Here is an 18,551-nt window from a genome sequence, read left to right as displayed (position 1 = left end):
ACTACTCAACCATAAAAATGAAATAATGCCCATTTGCAACAACATGGATGGACCTAGATATTATCATACTCTGTGCATAAGGCAGGCAGGGAAAGACAAATACTATTTGATATTACTTACATGTGGAATCTAAAATATGACACAAATAAATTTACAAGACAGAATCACACTCACAGATATAACTTACGTTTACCAATGGGGAAAGGGAGTGAGGGGGATAAACTAGGAGTTGTGGATTAGCAGATATGAACTACTGTTTATAAGAGAGACAACAAGATCCTGCTGTGCAGCATAGGGGACTATAATCGATATCCTATAATAAACCAAAATGAAATAGAAATTTTAAAAATAAAAAGCAACATTTATGAGAATTCTCTGGTGATCCAGTGGATAGGTTCGGGGCTTTCATTGCTAGGGCCTGAGTCCAGTCCCTGTGTGGGGGACTAACTAAGATCCCACAAGATGTGTGGCATCCCTCTCCCCAAAAGATGGATATCTTTTTTTCTAAGCTTGTTTTTCTCTGAGAGCTATGAGACTGGTATTTAATAACCTGAATTATTTTCTTGTGCACCATGGACAATGTTTATTGAATAATTACCTTAAAATTGGAGAATCCTGGGGAAAATAATCGTCTGTCTCCTAAGTAGTTGAACAATCTTATTCGTAATCTTTAACTTTTGTCATCTGAAGGGGAATTTCTTACCATGTGCCATTGGCCTCTATAGCTTTGACCCTGTTATATCTCAAGTTTTAAGGGTGATCTGTATGACTATTTAAGAAAGCAAAACTCTCAGATTTTGTCAGTGACACAAAACTGGGAAGAATATGTTAGATGACAGAATCAAGAGGAATTAATTCATCATCACCGTCATCTCCAGTGTATTTACTGGATATCATCCACCGTACTTAGCATAGGTCATGTGGAGTAAAGTGACCTTGAAAATTTCAAAGTCTAGGGAGGACGTAGACTAGAAAATCAAGTAACCCTGTGTGATAAGCACTACAGTTGAGACTGCAGGGTGTGATTCTTAAACAGCATTTTGAAAGGCTGGAATGATGAACAAAACATGAAAAAAAGGAAGTTTAACAGTACTATATATAAAGTTCTATTTTTAAATTAAAAAAAATTAGATGAGGGGGTTTAACTTAGTAGCTTTGCTACTAGGAGCATCCGTGAAGAGATACCCAAGCCCAAGGTAAGAGAAACCCAAGTAAGATGGTAGGTGTTGCAAGAGGGCATCAGAGGGCAGACACACTGAAACCATACTCACAGAAAACTAGTCAATCTAATCACGCTAGGACCACAGCCTTATCTAACTCAATGAAACCAAGCCATGCCCACGGGGCAACCCAAGACAGGCGGGTCATGGTGGAGAGGTCTGACAGAATGTGGTCCACTGGAGAAGGGAATGGCAAACCACTTCAGTATTCTTGCCTTGAGAACCCCATGAACAGTATGAAAAGGCAAAATAATAGGATACTGAATGAGGAACTCCCCAGGTCAGTAGGTGGCAAATATGCTACTGGAGATCAGTGGAGAAATAACTCCAGACAGAAAGAAGGGATGAAGCCAAAGCAAAAACAGTACCCAGCTGTGGATGTGACTGGTCATAGAAACAAGGTCCGATACTGTAAAGAGCAATATTGCATAGGAACCTGAAATGTCAGGTCCATGAATCAAGGCAAATTGGAAGTGGTCAAACAAGATGGCAAGAGTGAACGTCGACATTCTAGGAATCAGCGAACTAAAATGGACTGGAATGGGTGAATTTAACTCGGATGACCATTATAATACCTCAGAAGAAATGGAGTAGCCATCATGGTCAGCAAAAGAGTCCGAAATGCAGTACTGGGATGCAATCTCAAAAATGACAGAATGATCTCTGTTTGTTTCCAAGGCAAACCATTCAATATCACAGTAATCCAAGTCTATGCCCCAACCAGTAATGCTGAAGAAGCTGAAGTTGAACGGTTGTATGAAGACCTACAAGACCTTGTAGAACTAACACCCAAAAAAGATGTCCTTTTCATTACAGCAGACTGGAATGCAAAAGTAGGAAGTCAAGAAACACCTGGAGTAACAGGCAAATTTGGCCTTGGAATGCAGAATGAAGCAGGGCAAAGACTAATAGAGTTTTACCAAGAAAATGCACTGGTCATAGCAAACACCCTCTTCCAAAAACACAAGAGAAGATTCTACACATGGACATCACCAGATGGTCAACACCGAAATCAGATTGATTGTATTCTTTGCAGCCAAAGATGGAGAAGCTCTATACAGTCAACAAAAACAAGACCAGGAGCTGACTGTGGCTCAGATCATGAACTCCTTATTGCCAAATTCAGACTTAAATTGAAGAAGTAGGGAAAACCACTAGACCATTTAGGTATGACCTAAATCAAATCCCTTATGATTATACAGTGGAAGTGAGAAATAGATTTAAGGGCCTAGATCTGATAGAGTGCCTGATGAACTATGGAATGAGGTTTGTGCCATTGTACAGGAGACAGGGATCAAGACCATCTCCATGGAAAAGAAATGCAAAAAAGCAAAATGGCTGTCTGGGGAGGCCTTACAAATAGCTGTGAAAAGAAGAGAAGTGAAAAGCCAAGGAGAAAAGGAAAGATACAAGCATCTGAATGCAGAGTTCCAAAGAATAGCAAGAAGAGATAAGAAAGCCTTCTTCAGCAATCAATGCAAAGAAATAGAAGAAAAGAACAGAATGGGAAAGACTAGAGATCTCTTCAAGAAAATTAGAGATACCAAGGGAACATTTCATGCAAAGATGGGCTCGAAAAAGGACAGAAATGGTATGGACCTAACAGAAGCAGAAGATATTAAGGAGATGGCAAGAATACACAGAAGAACTGTACAAAAAAGATCTTCACAGCCCGTATAATCACGATGGTGTGATCATTCATCTAGAGCCAGACATCCTGGAATGTGAAGTCAAGTGGGCATCACTACGAACAAAGCTAGTGGAGGTGATGGAATTCCAGCGGAGCTATTTCAAATCCTGAAAGATGATGCTGTGAAAGTGCTGCACTCAATATGCCAGCCAATTTGGAAAACTCAGCAGTGGCCACAGGACTGGAAAAGGTCAGTTTTCATTCCAATTCCAAAGAAAGGCATGCGAAATAATGCTCAAACTACCGCACAATTGCACTCATCTCACATACTAGTAAAGTAATGCTCAAAATTCTCCAAACCAGGCTTCAACAATATGTGAACCGTGAACTTCCTGATGTTCAAGCTGGTTTTAGAAAAGGCAGAGGAACCAGAGATCAAATTGCCAACATCTGCTGGATCATGGAAAAAGCAAGAGAGTTCCAGAAAAACATCTGTTTCAGCTTTATTGACTATGCCAAAGCCTTTGACTGTGTGGATCACAATAAACTGTGGAAGATTCTTCAAGAGATGGGAATTCCAGACCACCTGACCTGCCTCTTGAGAAATCTGTATGCAGATCAGGAAGCAACAGTTAGAACTGGACATGGAACAACAGACTGGTTCCAAATAGGAAAAGGAGTGCGTCAAGGCTTTATATTGTCACCCTGCTTATTTAACTTCTATGCAGAGTACATCATGAGAAACGCTGGGCTGGAAGAAGCACATGCTGGAATCAAGATTGCCGGGAGAAATATCAGTCACCTCAGATATGCAGATGATACCACCCTTATGGCAGAAAGTGAAGAGAAACTAAAAAGCCTCTTAATGAAAGTGAAAGAGGAGAGTGAAAAGTTGGCTTAAAGCTCAACATTCAGAAAACCAAGATCATGGCATCCGGTCCCATCACTTCATGGGAAATAGATGAAGAAACAGTGGAAACAGTGGAAACAGTGTCAGACTTTATTTTTCTGGGCTCCAAAATCACTGCAGATGGTGACTGCAGCCATGAAATTAAAAGATGCTTACTCCTTGGAAGAAAAGTTATGACCAACCTAGATAGTATATTCAAAAGCAGAGACATTACTTTGCCGACTAAGATCTGTCTAGTCAAGGCTATGGTTTTTCCAGTGGTCATGTATGGATGTGAGAGTTGGACTGTGAAGAAGGCTTAGCGCTGAAGAATTGATGCTTTTGAACTGTGGTATTGGAGAAGAATCTTGAGAGTCCCTTGGACTGCAAGGAGATCCAACCAGTCCATTCTGAAGGAGATCAGCCCTGGGATTTCTTTGGAAGGAATGATGCTAAAGCTGAAACTCCAGTACTTTGGCCACCTCATGCGAAGAGTTGACTCATTGGAAAAGACTTTGATGCTGGGAGGGATTGGGGGCAGGAGGAGAAGGGGATGACCGAGGATGAGATGGCTGGGTGGCATCACTGACTTGATGGACATGAGTCTGAGTAAACTCTGGGAGATGGTGATGGACAGGGAGGCCTGGCGTGCTGCGATTCATGGGGTCACAGAGAGTCGGACACGACTGAGCGACTGAACTGACTGAACCTAGTAGCATTTCATGTGAAAAGAATTGAATAAAGGTTTTAGTTAACCTCAATCTTAATATGAGTGACAATATGATGTGGATGTGACTCCCTGCCCCTGCTGAAAAAAAAGCATAACATAAAACATCCTTCCATTTGCCTAAAGAAAATAATCCAGTCAGCCTAAAATGCCTTATTAGGTTGCACTGGTAGAAATAGCTGTGTTCATAATAAGATAGATAATACTAAGACTAGTCAGACTTTTATCTGGATTATATCACTCACTGCTCCTTGCAGTTGGAAGCTTGGGTTTTAACCACTGGACTGCCAAGGAAGTCCTGTTTTGTTAACATTTATCTCTTCCTCCTTTTCCGCTTAACTTTCAGATAGAGTGCAATGGAATTCTCTAGGCCAGAATACTGGAATGGGTAGCCTTTCCCTTCTCCAGGGGATCTTCCCAACCCAGGGATTGAACCCAAGTCTCCCGCGTTGCAGGTGGATTCTTTACCAGCTGAGCCACAAGGGAAGCCCAAGAACACTGGAGTGGGTAGCCTATCCCTTCTCCAGAGGATCTTTCCTACCTAGGAATCGAACCGGGGTCTCCTGTATTGCAGGCGGATTCTTTACCAACCGAGCTATGAGGGAACCCTTAGTAGAGTGATAGTATTACAGAATTTTGAGGATTTGAGGAAACTTTGAGAAGCTCTAGTCAATCTCTTTTTTTAAAATGAGAATATAGACCCTGGAAAATTGTGATTCAGTAAATTAGTGGCCAAGTCAGTACTAGAATCCAAATTCTACATATACGAGTACCATATTATGTTGTATTTGTACTTAGCACATAGTAGGTGTTGTTACTTTGGAGAATTGAATTAATATGATTATATGCTCCTGTCTCTGAAGAATAGCTTATCTCTTTGTGTTCCTTGTTTGTTCCTATATTCCCTTTCTACAACTCATTTAAGGCTCATTCATGAATCCAGAAAGTGTTTGTTAGACAGCTGTGTACAGAGCAACTTTTTATGTGAAGTTTTGTTTTTCCTACCTGTGCATAAGAAGTTTAAATTCTTGATTTTTAAATTAAGCTAAACTTTTTTATTATAAAAGTAATATTTTATCCAAATTTTAAACTGTTTTGGTTTGAGTTTATTTTTAGTATTCAAGTTATCATCTAGAAGGAGCTTTTAAAGGACATAGGTATCGATTTTGTGGTAGTACAGAAATGGGAATGATGTTTAAATTATCAAAAATCAAAGCCATGGTATGCCATTTCAACAGAATGTTAGGTTTGTACTTTGCTTGAAGGAGAATGGAATCTTCATGTTTCGTCATTATATCGGAGCTAAATGCAACCCATGTGATGGAAGATACCAGAAGAGGAAAGATAATCAGCAGGTCATTTTTCGGTCATCTTATATTAAGAAATCAATAAAAGATGAGAAGTTGGGTGGAACAAGATTACGGAGAAGTATGTAACCAACCTAACTAGCTCCTTTAGTAGCAACTGTCTAACTAGGTTTTCTGGTTGAACTGGACATTGCTGACAAATTGCTAATCTAACAACTGTTTTTTAACTATTTCAAATGGAAAGGATTAGCCTTTTTGTCCGACATCTTAGCGAGGCGGCAGTGGTTGCAGCTGCTCTCCGGGCTTCGCTATGCCGCCCAAGGACGACAAGAAGAAGAAAGATGCCGGAAAGTCGGCCAAGAAAGAGAAAGATCCAGTGAACAAATCTGGGGGCAAGGCCAAAAAGAAGAAGTGGTCCAAAGGCAAAGTTCGGGACAAGCTCAATAACCTAGTCTTGTTTGACAAAGCAGCATATGACAAACTCTGTAAAGAAGTTCCCAACTATAAGCTTATAACTCCAGCTGTGGTCTCAGAGACTGAAGATTCGTGGTTCCCTGGCCAGAGCAGCCCTTCAGGAACTCCTTAGTAAAGGACTTATTAAACTGGTTTCAAAGCACAGAGCTCAAGTGATTTACACCAGAAACACCAAGGGTGGAGATGCCCCAGCTGCTGGTGAAGATGCATGAACAGGTCCCACCAGCTGTACATTTTGAAAAATAAAACTTTATTAAATAATTAAAAAAAAAAAAAAGGAAAGGATTAGAAATGACCCCAAAGTCAGTTCCACTGAAAGAAGAATCCAACTTTGAAAAAAATGAATAAAATATTTTTGGTGTACTGTACCATCTTTATGCATAGTATTTTCGATAATTGGTGTTTTTTTTTGGTGGACAGAAAGCAAAAGTATAAATGAAATACTAGAACATTATTAAATTCCTCTTTTGTCTACCTTTAGAATTCGTTTTGCTTTATGATTAGTTACAAATTGATAACAGATAAAGATTCGTAATACAGGGTCTGCTTCATGACTAATCCTTTAAAATACTGCACTGGGAATGTGTGAACAAGGGTAATTAGGTGGTTCAAAAGGAAGTACCTGATTCTTATTCAGAATTTAGTTATGACCTTTAATAACATAGGGTCATAGCTAATGAGAAAGTAACATTGGCACTTTTTATTTAATCTCAAAAAGCACTGAGTCTACAATACTTATTACTATTGCTTGATTATTTATCTTTCTCAGTGTATGGTCCCTTCCTCTGTGGTCGAACTAGTGTTCTTATACAGGCACACACAGTCTAATGTGTGTGTCTGTGTGTGTAAAATCTTAAATATCTGAGAAGAGATTAAGTTGAAATGTGTTCTTATTGAATGGTAAGGACCTCTTCTTCCTCCCTCCCCATTCCCCTACTGTGTTCTGAGAACACTGGAAGCCAGTCTTATACTGCCAAACCAGGAGGTTGAGCAATTCCTTTCTGCCAAAATTGATCAGATCAAAGGAAAAAAAGGAATCCTCATGATAGCCAAGTTTCCTGCCTGATCATCCTGGAGTGAAGTATCCTGGTCTGGTCGCTCACACAGTTCATCTGATCATCTTTGTCATCTTACTAGTAGATATGAGGCTTCCTGGGTGGCTCAGTGGTAAAGAATCCGCCTGCGATGGCAGAAGACGCAGGAGACGCTGCAAGTTTGATCCCTGGGTTGGGAAGATCCCCTGGAGGAGGGCATGGCAACTCACTCCAGTTTTCTTTTCTTGGAGAATCCCATTTACAGAGGAGCCTGGTGGGCTACAGTCCATAGGGTTGCACAGAGTGGGACACAACTGAAGTGACTGAGCACACACTTACTGTTAGATATAAATGTACAGCTAGAGATTTTTTCCTGCTCAAGGAGAACATCGAGCCTGAGAGGCAGAGACCAGAGAAAATAGTAAGAAAGAACTCAAATTATAGAGACAATGCAGGCAGCTGAAGAAAACAGCAATGTCAAACACCCAATTTATTTATATCCTCAAGAGAAAAGAAGATACTAAATTCATGTAAAATAAGAACAAGATGTAGAAGGAATAGAAAAGGTATGTGCAGCAAACAGAAAACAACTCATAGAAATTAAAATTTTAAAAGAAGAGTTAGAAGATAAAGTGTAGGAAATCTCCCAGAAGATAGAGCTAAAGACAAGAGATGTAAATGCAAGAGGAAAAACAAAATAGCGCAAAAGAGAATTAGACAGTTTAGGAAGGCCATAATCTAAATAACAGACATAGAAGAGAACGAAGTCAAAGGAAGATTGCTGTAAGAAATCTTCCCAGGACTGAAGGATGGACATACATCGCTAAATGTAAAAATTTAGCCGTGGTCAGTTCATACAGTTAAAAACAAAACCATGAGAAACTTCTGTGAGGGCTATATAGATGACTGAAAGATTGCCCATCAGAAAGATGTCAGGTTTCTTAACAAGATGATGAGGAAAGCCTTACAAAATTCTGACGCAACATACGTTCTCGTCTGGAATTCTGTACTGAGCCAAGCTCACTTGTTAAGTATGAGTAAATGAAGATATTTTTAGACAGTACAAGGGATTTTTAAAAAATGTACTTCCCATGCCCTCTTTTCAGGAAGTTACTGGGGGAAATACCCCACTAAAAAGAGAAAATCCAGAAAGGAAGAAGTGAGATCAAGGAAACGAGGTCCAACACAAGTGACAAGGGAATTCCCAGGATAAGTTAGAGGGAAATTCCATCACCACAGTTTCGTGCCAGACCAGGAGATCAAGCAGTTCAAATTGGAACTTAATGGAGGGTTTTAGGAAGTATATTTTGAAGGAGGAAATTAAAACAGAGATTTACCTGATAGAGTTGAATATGTTGACAGGAAAGTTGCACTTTAGCAGTTTGCAGATGAATTAACTATTACTTCATAGAAAATTAAGCAAATACAAAAATGGTACAGTTGTTAACTAGAAGTAAGGTCATACAAAAAATAAACAGTAATCATGATGTACTTTTGGCTCATCTGTGAATATTATTTACAGCCATAGTAATAATGTAAACACCAGCAATTGATTCAACCAAAAATGATGATGGAGAGGTGGAGGTAGGGACTTCCCTGCTGGTCCAGAGGTTAAGACTGCGCTCCCAGTGCAGGGGGCCCGAATTCCATCCCTGGTCGGGGAGCTAGATCCCACATGCCACAACTAAGAGTTTGTATTCTGCAACTAAAAATCTTGCATGCTGCAAGTTAAAAAAAAGCAAAAAAGATTTTGCATGCCGCCCGCAACTAAGACCCAGAAGAGCCAAATAAATGAATAAATATTTTAAAAAAGAAAGATGGAGGTAGAGGAGATGTAACAGGTCTAAATCGTTACCTTTTAATAGGAAACAATTTTTAAATTTAAAATATTAGTTATTTTAAATAACTCTAAAAGACTTACTATATAGTAGAAATAGGGGGGGAAATGCCAGAAGAAACAGCTAAAAAGACTTGAAAATGGTTGCCTTAAGGATGTGAAAAATGGTGGCAGGGCAAGGGACATGTTTTCCTTCTAAAATTTTGACTTTTAAAACTGTATGTATTTCTATCTGATTAAAAAGATTCATTTTAGAAAGATGTCCCTCACAGAATGCTTTCTATACAGAATAGGTACATTTCTCAGACATTCTAAATTCCTTAGGATTCTGAAAACTATCATTTGGGCATGTAGAGTTAGCACAGTGCTATCCGAGAAGGCAGTGATTTCTAGTAGTAGCAGTGGTTGATGTTATCCTTAGTTATAAATATTCATTTTGTTATAGTGCTAACAAATGGGGATTTTAAACACATGAAAGATTCAAATACGCTGCATTTCAACATTTCAGATGTGTTTAGTTTACCTCTGTTGTCAACACTGTACACTGTGAATTGACTGTTCCATACTTCTCTGAACTTTTTGGTTTGAGTAATATATAACTTCAGATATTTGTGTTTCCCACCCTCTTTTACTTGATTTTTTAAATACTGCATGCTAATTACAGACCTTAAGATTATGCAGAAGCTGCTCCAGTAGTAGCGATAGAGCCTCATCTTTCACTATATCTGATTATAAGGTGCAGTGGTTAATTTGAATCCAGAAGTTTTCTTTTATCTTAACCACCAATTTTTTTTAAGGCTAAAATGTTGAAGCTTAAAGTTGAGATTGAATATTAAATAAGTTGATCTTTTTTCCTAACTAAAAGGCATGTGGTTTGTTTTCCTCTAAAAGACAGTAGCATCGTATAAAAGTAAGTTTGGAGTTGAAGTAGTTGTGTAACATTCAACAAATTTCTTAACCTTTCTAGGGCTCAGTTTTTCCATGTGTAAAATGAGGACAGTAATTATGATTAATTATGCATCCTGTGATAACAAAACCAAAAATTATACCTATGTCATTAACTTTTTTCTTTAGATGATCAATCAGAAGATTTAATTTTATGTGAGTTGTCAATGTACTCTCCCATAGAAATAGAGCAATAATCCATCTGTGCTGCATTTAAATCCTTACATCCACAGAGTTAGGACAAAAGTTGTGAGAAGTTTATGGTAACCCATGAATGTTGATTTTTGTTTGTGTTTGACTTGGGAGAATGGAATCGAATTGAAATAGAAAGACATTCTGTTTTGAAAACTTTCTTGTGCTTTCTCTGCAAAATGAAATATATTTAACCAATGTCAACTTAAATTTATTTTTAACCTATAATCTTTGAAGCATAATTCATGTTATTCTCTAAGAGCGGAAGCTTACTTAACTAATACAGTGCTTTTCTGTTGAAATCTCTGTTCCTTTTAAAATAAGTGATAAAAAAATCTTTAAAACTATTTTATACTCTTAGGACAGGTTAAATAGTAGGGAGAAATTGACATTATAGTAATTATTTAACCTCTGATAGCAATCTAAAGAAAGATATATTTATAGGATTTGGGGTAAAATTTGTTTTTAAGGTCTACATTATATCTTTGTATGAACATAAGAACTTGGGAGTTTGTTTGGAGTTATTTTTTAGTTATATGTATAACTTATCCCTGTAGAATCCATCTCCGCCGTTTGTTTCGGTATGACTTTCTAATTTTGTTCATCATTCATTGTCAAGGCATTATTGTTGGGCCTTAGTGTTAGAAGCTGAAGGTAACATGACCTTGTACCATAGAGGCCCTCAGTCTGATCATGGAATTGTTTGTATAAAAATAAAATTGTAGTACAGCAAAATGAGTGCCAAAATAAAGATAAGAAAAATGACCTGTGAGGGTAGTGAAAAGAGAATCATTTAGTTCTGCCAGGCCTAAAAGGCAAGGATGACAAAAGCTGAGCTTTGAGGAAACCAGGCCAGAGAAGGTAGGGGAAGGGCTCATAGTTTTTTGATTAACCACCTGTATTGCATTTAAAGCTCTTTATACGCTTGTTTTTCTGTTTTTCTTGATTGTTTTGTAATATGTAGGTAACTTCTAGATGATTGGCTTGAAATGTATGTCATTTCAGGGAGTGGTCATAAATTAGGAAAGCCAGTTTAGCTTTTGTGTTACTGGTATTTGGGATGAGGCCTCCCTGATGGCTCAGTGGTAAGGAATCCGCCTGAGAATGCAGGAGACACAGACACGGGTTCAGTCCCTGGGTTGAAAAGATCTCCTAGAGGAAGAAATGGCACCCCACTCCAGTTTTCTTACCTGGGCACTCCCATGGACAGAGGAGCCTGGTGGGCTACAGCCCATGGGGTTGCAGAGTCAGATGCGACGGAGCACACATGCACCAGTGTACAAAACAGTTGGGAAAATAGAGAGCAGATGGTGAGCTTACATGTGTCTTTCACCCTGACACCTTCTGTCAGTGATGGTGAAGTCAGGATTCTGCTGTTGATAGCTGTTAAGATCTTGGGTCATATTTTCCTTTGAGTTTCATTTTCCTCAACTTTAAAATGAGAGAATTGGTATACATTGATATTTCCTGTTGGTGGTCTCTTAGTATTAAAAGTTGGGGGAAAAGGAGAAAGAAATTTGGGAACAGAGAGTTAAACAAAGTTAGATTTCTTTACTACAGGCTTATGGATTTTGACATGTGGATTAAATTCCTGGACTTTTTAGCTGTACTTATGGGATCTTAGTTTCCACATGAGGGATTGAACCCAGGCCCTCAGCAGTGAAAGCAGAGTCCTAATCCCTGGACTGACGGTGAATTCCCAATTTCTGGACGCTTTAGCCTAGCTTTGCCAATAGAGTCAATAGTATATTTCCAGTTTCATCCTAATGGTTTAATGAAAGATCATGGGATTTAAAATTACACGTATCTGGGTTTGAATCTGGTTGATATTTATTATAGTGGCTAAGTGGCCTTAGGTAAATTATTTAACCTTTCTTAACTAGTTTCTTCACATGTAAAGCAGGAAGGGTAACACCTTGTGGTGGTATAAAGATTTAATGACAACCCATATGAAAATATCATATGTATCTGGTATATAATGGGGCAAAAAAGGTATAGTTTAAGCCCTATAAATCCCCAAATTAGTATAGAATACAATATTGTCTATAATGTTACAATATTTGTATCATGCCTACATCTGGTGCTTGAGGTGGATTGTTTATGTCTTTCACATGTATATATAGAATTTTCCCCAAGAAAACAAATTTTCTTGAGGGCTCATTATCTTTTGCCATCCACATAGCACTCAGTACTCTCTTGGAGACTTAGTAAGTGCTTGGTAAAGACCTGACTTTTTCATTATAACAGTAAAGTGAGGTGAGATGTAGTTTTACCTCATGTCTGCTTTATTTTACAGCTTTCATAACCCTAGGTAGAAGTTAGTGGATTTATGAACATTAATTTTAATTTTATTTGTTTACTTACTTTAAGTGGTTAGATTTTAAGTGTGAAATAACTAGAATTGACTGTAACGGAACTGACCTTTGTAAACAAAACATAAGGATAAAATGTTATAATAAAGTATCATTTAATGTTGTAAATTATGTTATTGGAATACTAATGTTTCACATTTTGTTTTGTCTCTAAGCAAATGGTTATGAGCCTTAGAGTTTCTGAACTCCAAGTACTGTTGGGCTACGCTGGGAGAAACAAGCACGGACGCAAACACGAACTTCTCACAAAAGCCCTGCATTTGCTAAAGGCTGGCTGCAGTCCTGCTGTACAAATGAAAATTAAAGAACTCTATAGGCGGAGGTTCCCCCAGAAAATCATGACGCCTGCGGACTTGTCCATCCCCAACGTACATTCAAGTCCTATGCCAGCAACTTTGTCTCCATCTACCATTCCACAACTCACTTATGATGGTCACCCTGCATCATCACCGTTACTCCCTGTTTCTCTTCTGGGACCTAAACATGAACTGGAACTCCCACATCTTACATCAGCTCTTCACCCAGTCCATCCGGATATAAAACTTCAAAAATTACCATTTTATGATTTACTGGATGAACTGATAAAACCCACCAGTCTAGGTAAGATTATTCTGTAATGGTTATTTGGTTACTATTGGAGGATACATTTTCACTTTTGAGTTTGAATGTAACCCAGATTATCATTCATAATGAATTTTATATTTGGTAGTAGCATCCAGATGGTAATAAGAATCTTTCAGTTTTAGACAAAATCAAATGTATATAAGCTGTCTTTTAGACAGGAAAAAAGTATATTCAGGTCTTCAGGGATGGGTGCTGACACCGTGAATGTTAAAAACTTTCCAAAAATATAAATGTTTTTAAAAGTATAATATTTTAGATTGTTGATTAATATTTTATAGTAACCTTTACAAAATCAAAGCCCAGTAATTACTGTCAGTCTCTGAATTGTTTTTAATTTTTAAGGGTTGATGACATCTAAAATGACTTGATATTTTTGATGATTTAAATGAGTAAATGGTTTAAATTATTATAAAAGGAGATGTGAGCTTTGATGTGTAGTATTTCAATTTCAGTTGACTTTTTCAAGTGAATATGTGTGTTTTACAGGTGCACACATGATCATGGTTATATAATACTAATAAACACTTGAAATTTCATGTACTATGTTTTGCCATTATTTGGTCAGTGTCTAATATATTAATAGAATTCCATGTATTAATCAACTAGAAGTTTTAATTGCTGTATGCTCCCTTACTTTATTTAAGGTAAAAGAAAACTGACTCTGTTGGGATCTCTGATACATTCAGTGTAATACATTTAAAATATCAGACTTCCAGATGCTGGTTTGTTGTTAAAAATCAGTGATTGTCAAACTGTGGCTGGAAAGGCAAATCCTGCCTGCAGCCTGTTTTGGTGGATCTGAGCTAAGAACTTTTTTATTATGATATTCCTAAAGGGTTGTAAAGTGAAAACAAAGACGAAGAATATGCACCAGAGACCATGCGTGTCTGCAAAACCTTAAGATATTTACTGTCTGGCTTTTACAGAAAAAATTTGTCAATCCCTGTTACAAATCAGTAAACATTTCAGTTTGGGGGATTGGTGAGTGTTGAATTTTGAGAACATTTACAGAAATTCTTGAACTAGGAAATGTTTGTTTTAAATTATATTTAGCAGAATACATGAATAAATTAAGATTATAGGAGTCATTTTCAAACAACATGAATTTTATCACATTTGTAAAATAGCCATTAATAAGGAAACACTTGTTGAGAACCTGCTGTAAACTTCTAAAACTTATACACGCTCATTATAAAAAGTGAAAGTGCCAAATTCCGTTCCTCATTAGCAGTTGAGTGTGTATGCATAGATAAGCACATTATATCATATTGTACATAGTATTCTGTGACTTGTTTGTTCCTCTCTTTGTCTTACTAATATGGTATAGACATTTCTCCTTGTTCATCTTCCCATTTTTGTTGGAGGCCATATATACACATGGGCTTCCCTTGTGGCTCAGCTGGTAAAAAATCCGCCTGCAATGTGGGAGACCTGGGTTCGATCCCTGGGTTGGGAAGATCCCCTGGAGAAGGGAAAGGCTACCCACTCCAGTATTCTGGCCTGGAGAATTCCACGGACTGTATAGTCCATGGGATCGCAAAGAGTCGAACACAATTGAGCGACTTTCACATCACATGTATATACATACACATGTGTATATAATGTGTATGTGTGCATATGTGAGCATGTGTATATATAGTAGCTCATTTCTTATTAAAGACTGTTAATTCTGTGTTCTAAATAAGTCCTTTATTAAAAGACTTATCTTCTAGTTTTTCGCTGCCAAAAACATGGTTAATAATTAGCATATCTTGTTTTCAGTTTCACTAATATGAATTTCAGGTACCAGAGTGAATAGTTGATGTTTACATACATGTCTGTTAAATTTTGTTATGACAAGTAGAAATGCAAACTGGATATACATTATGGTTATATTGAATAATCTTTTAAATAAATAAAATTGAGCATTTAAATTATTGATATTTAACTGAGGTACTTTGCTTAAGTGTATATGTTATATGCTCACTTCTAATTGTCTACATTAATTTTTTATGCCTTTGTAGCTTAATATCTTGTTTTATTACTTCAGGATACTTTATCCTTATGAACTTTTTAGTGTGTAAAAATAACAGGTAAACATCCGGTTTTCCCCTAAAAAGATATTAGAAGGAGATAGTTCATAAGAAGTTACATTAAAGCTACAGATAGCTTTTGCTATCTTTCTATATAATATTTTCTTCTTAATGACTTTTTTAAGAGTAGTCAGTGAATTTTAAATACTATTTCTCTCTTTACGCTTCATCTGAAAAGTTATAGAATGCTTTAATGGAGTGTTTTCATGTAACAGTTTAAGAACGTGTCATAAAGTTTTACCCATTCTTGAAATCCAATAAGTAAACCCTTGCATTTACAAAATTGACTGAAGTGCTAACATATTTCCCATAAGGTTTATTTAGTTGAACTTTCTTTGTGTTTTTGAGCCTCATTATTTGCACATTCTGGTGAGTGAATGTGTGCTATCTCAAATTTGCTTGTAAATTCAAAATCACTTCTTGCAACAGTTGCATAGCCATTTAGAGACATGCACAGAGCTGCAGAAAACTTGAGTTTGCTGATGGGAGCATTCAACCTGTGGTTGACTAGGTGGTTCTTGTCTTCTTGTTTTCTGCTCTCATAAACAAATGTCCTCTTTGCACTCTACTTAATGCTACAGATTTTGCATTTCGGTGCTTTTTGTTGGTGATCACATCGTTTAAAATGGCCCCCAAACATAGTGCTGAAGTTTTATCTATAATATTCTGAAATGCAAAAAGGCTGTGATGTGCATTATGGAGAAAATAGACATGTACAGTTTCGCTCAGGCATGAATTACAATGCTGTTGGCAGTGAACTTAGTGTTAATGAATTATCAATATATATCAAATACTGTGTCTTTAAATAGAAACACACAGAAAACAAGGTTAGATATTGATCAGTTGTTGAAAATGTTGTGATCAGAGGCTTATAGGAACTTAACCCTGTGTTTCTCCTAGGAGCAGTGGTTCAGTATTCACCAACTCATTGTTTGTGATGACTTCGTATTAATAGAACACCAGACTTTATGAATGTGTGCGTTAGTTGCTCAGTCGTGTCTGACTCTTTGCGACCCAATGGACTGTAGCCCACTAGGATCCTCTGTCCGTGGCATTGTCCAGGCAAGAATACTGGAATGGGTTGCCATTCCCTTCTCCCAGGGGATCTTCCTGACCCAGGGATTGAACCCAGCTCTCTTGCATTGCAGGCATGTTCTTTACCATCTGAGCCACCAGGGAAGCCTGTCTTCATGAATAAATCCATTATTTTTGATATACACACAAAATGATAGGTGGTATAAAATTGCTTAGTGGGATGTAAATAGATTTCTAGTTTCTCACTCTTATCATAGAAATAAAATAAAACAACTTGGTTATACATAGGAAGCTCGCCAGAAAGTGATTTGTGGAAGTTTATTGATCCAGTATTTGTGGGATGGAAATACTCAGAGACTCTGAAAAGATTGAAAAAAGATTCTGAGTAATCTGCAAGAGTTTAGAATAAACATATTTTAAAGCCCTGCTAACTAACAGAAACTATTGAAAAAAAAGAATCTGTAATATTTTTGACATTGTTAAAAGACTTTCTCTGTACTTCATTAATTGAAGTGACTACCTCATTGTAGAATTTCGTTTTCTAAAGGATGGCTTTTGCTAGTAGGTTGTTTGTTTTGAATCTAGAAAACTATTTTCTGAAAAATTAAATGCCTTGCAGCATTCTTTCTTTCTCAACCTACATACATTTAAAATCATTACAAACTCTTAAGAATTTAATTTTGACCTGTACTTAGCTAATTCATCATGATCATTTGAGTCCAGAATGTGATGAATAAATTTAATTTTTCATTTTTCCCCTTCCGTTTTATCTGTAAGCACTAAATTTAGACAGTTTACGAGGTTCCAGTGTAAGTTGAATGTTTTTATTGTATGCGTGGTTCATGTTTCTAACTAAAAACAATAGTTTTGGCATTCCCCTACTTTATTAGATAATTTTTATCCATTTTTATAATCATTTTATTTCTTTAACAGTAAGTAATTTTAAGGTCTTCCTTCATTTTGGAACACATATTAAAGAGAACTCTTTGATTGTTCATAGTAACTGGAAGAATTGGGAGATGAGGTAAAGGTGGTTATAAAGTAAAACGCTTAATTTACTGTGTATTTTTGTCTGTCAGTATTAAAACCTATTTGTTCTATGAGGCCTATTTCAGGTGCTTTGAAAAGCCTTTTCCATTAAACTTTCCATGACGTCCATCCCCCTTACATACCTGTCTGTTCTTTCCCATCCAAATCAATTTCACTTTCTTGCGTGCTCTTAATAAAATTTTGGTATTTATTCCTCAAAATCAACTCTGGTATATTCATCTGTATACTCTCAAAAGAACCTTTTATGTAGTAACCACAGTAAATACTTATTAGCACTCCACTTTATTTAAATACAATAAATAAAGTCTTTGCTAATGTTTTTTTGCAAAGAATCTGAAACACATTTTAATTGATCATATGAATGTCATTCTTCAGTTTGTCATGAAGCAAGTCACTTTTTTCTTTTTAAGTCTTTTTTAAAATTATTTTTTATTGAAGTACAGTTGATTTACAAAGTGTTAGTTTCTGCTGTACAATAAAGTGAATCAGTTATACATATACATATATCCACTCTGTTTTAAAATTCTTTTTTCATATAGGTCATGACAGAGAATTGAGTAGAGTTCCCTGTGCTATACAGTAGGTTCTTTTTTTTTTTTTTAATTTTAAAATCTTTAATTATTATCTGTTTTATATATAGTAGTGTGTATATGCCAATCCCAGTCTCCCAATTTATCCCTCCCTCACTCTTTTCGTAAGTCTTGGAAGGTAGCTTCTGTATAGGTTTTAATGTTTGTCAGTCTTTTTCATTAAACACCACAGGTCTAAAACACCACATATCTTCTCAATGTGTATTTGATTTTCCTGAGTTCTATTACGAGTAGTTCTACTTCGATGTGGAACAGTGTATTGATACTCCTAGGAAAGTTCAACAGCCTAAGTGTATAGGGTTTATAGTCTCAATATTTTAGAAAGCTAGGTCATTCTGTTTCCTTTTTAAAGTAGAACATTTGCATAAAGGAAATTACAGTTATTTTAGACTTGGGAAGATGTGTGAATAATTTATAGAAAATATTTGAATTAATATATATTTATTCATCCAATTACACACACACATACACACACACTTGATTTTTTGCCTTAGGAAACAAGACAGCAGATGGTGTCAGCATTCCTAAATAGTTAAAATGATCCATCTTGTTT

At 36.7% G+C, this 18,551-nt stretch overlaps 1 protein-coding gene and 1 pseudogene across 1 annotated transcript in view; both read left to right on the top strand.

Annotated features, from left to right (window-relative positions):
• The window catches only part of PIAS1 (protein inhibitor of activated STAT 1), a 125,708-nt gene that overhangs the window by 25,700 nt on the left and 81,457 nt on the right, over positions 1-18,551 (top strand). Inside the window, exon 2 of the mRNA XM_068964770.1 lies at positions 12,783-13,227. Coding sequence (XP_068820871.1) covers positions 12,786-13,227 — 442 coding nt within the window. The 5' untranslated portion in view covers positions 12,783-12,785. The remainder of the gene's footprint in view (positions 1-12,782; positions 13,228-18,551) is intronic.
• On the top strand, positions 6,084-6,459 carry LOC138095666 (small ribosomal subunit protein eS25 pseudogene; annotated as a pseudogene).

Source organism: Capricornis sumatraensis, chromosome 2 (assembly GCF_032405125.1).
Source record: "Capricornis sumatraensis isolate serow.1 chromosome 2, serow.2, whole genome shotgun sequence".
Classification (NCBI taxonomy): Eukaryota; Metazoa; Chordata; class Mammalia; order Artiodactyla; family Bovidae; genus Capricornis; species Capricornis sumatraensis.
Note: the sequence above shows the minus strand (reverse complement) of the source record. Positions and strands in the feature narration are given on the sequence as shown.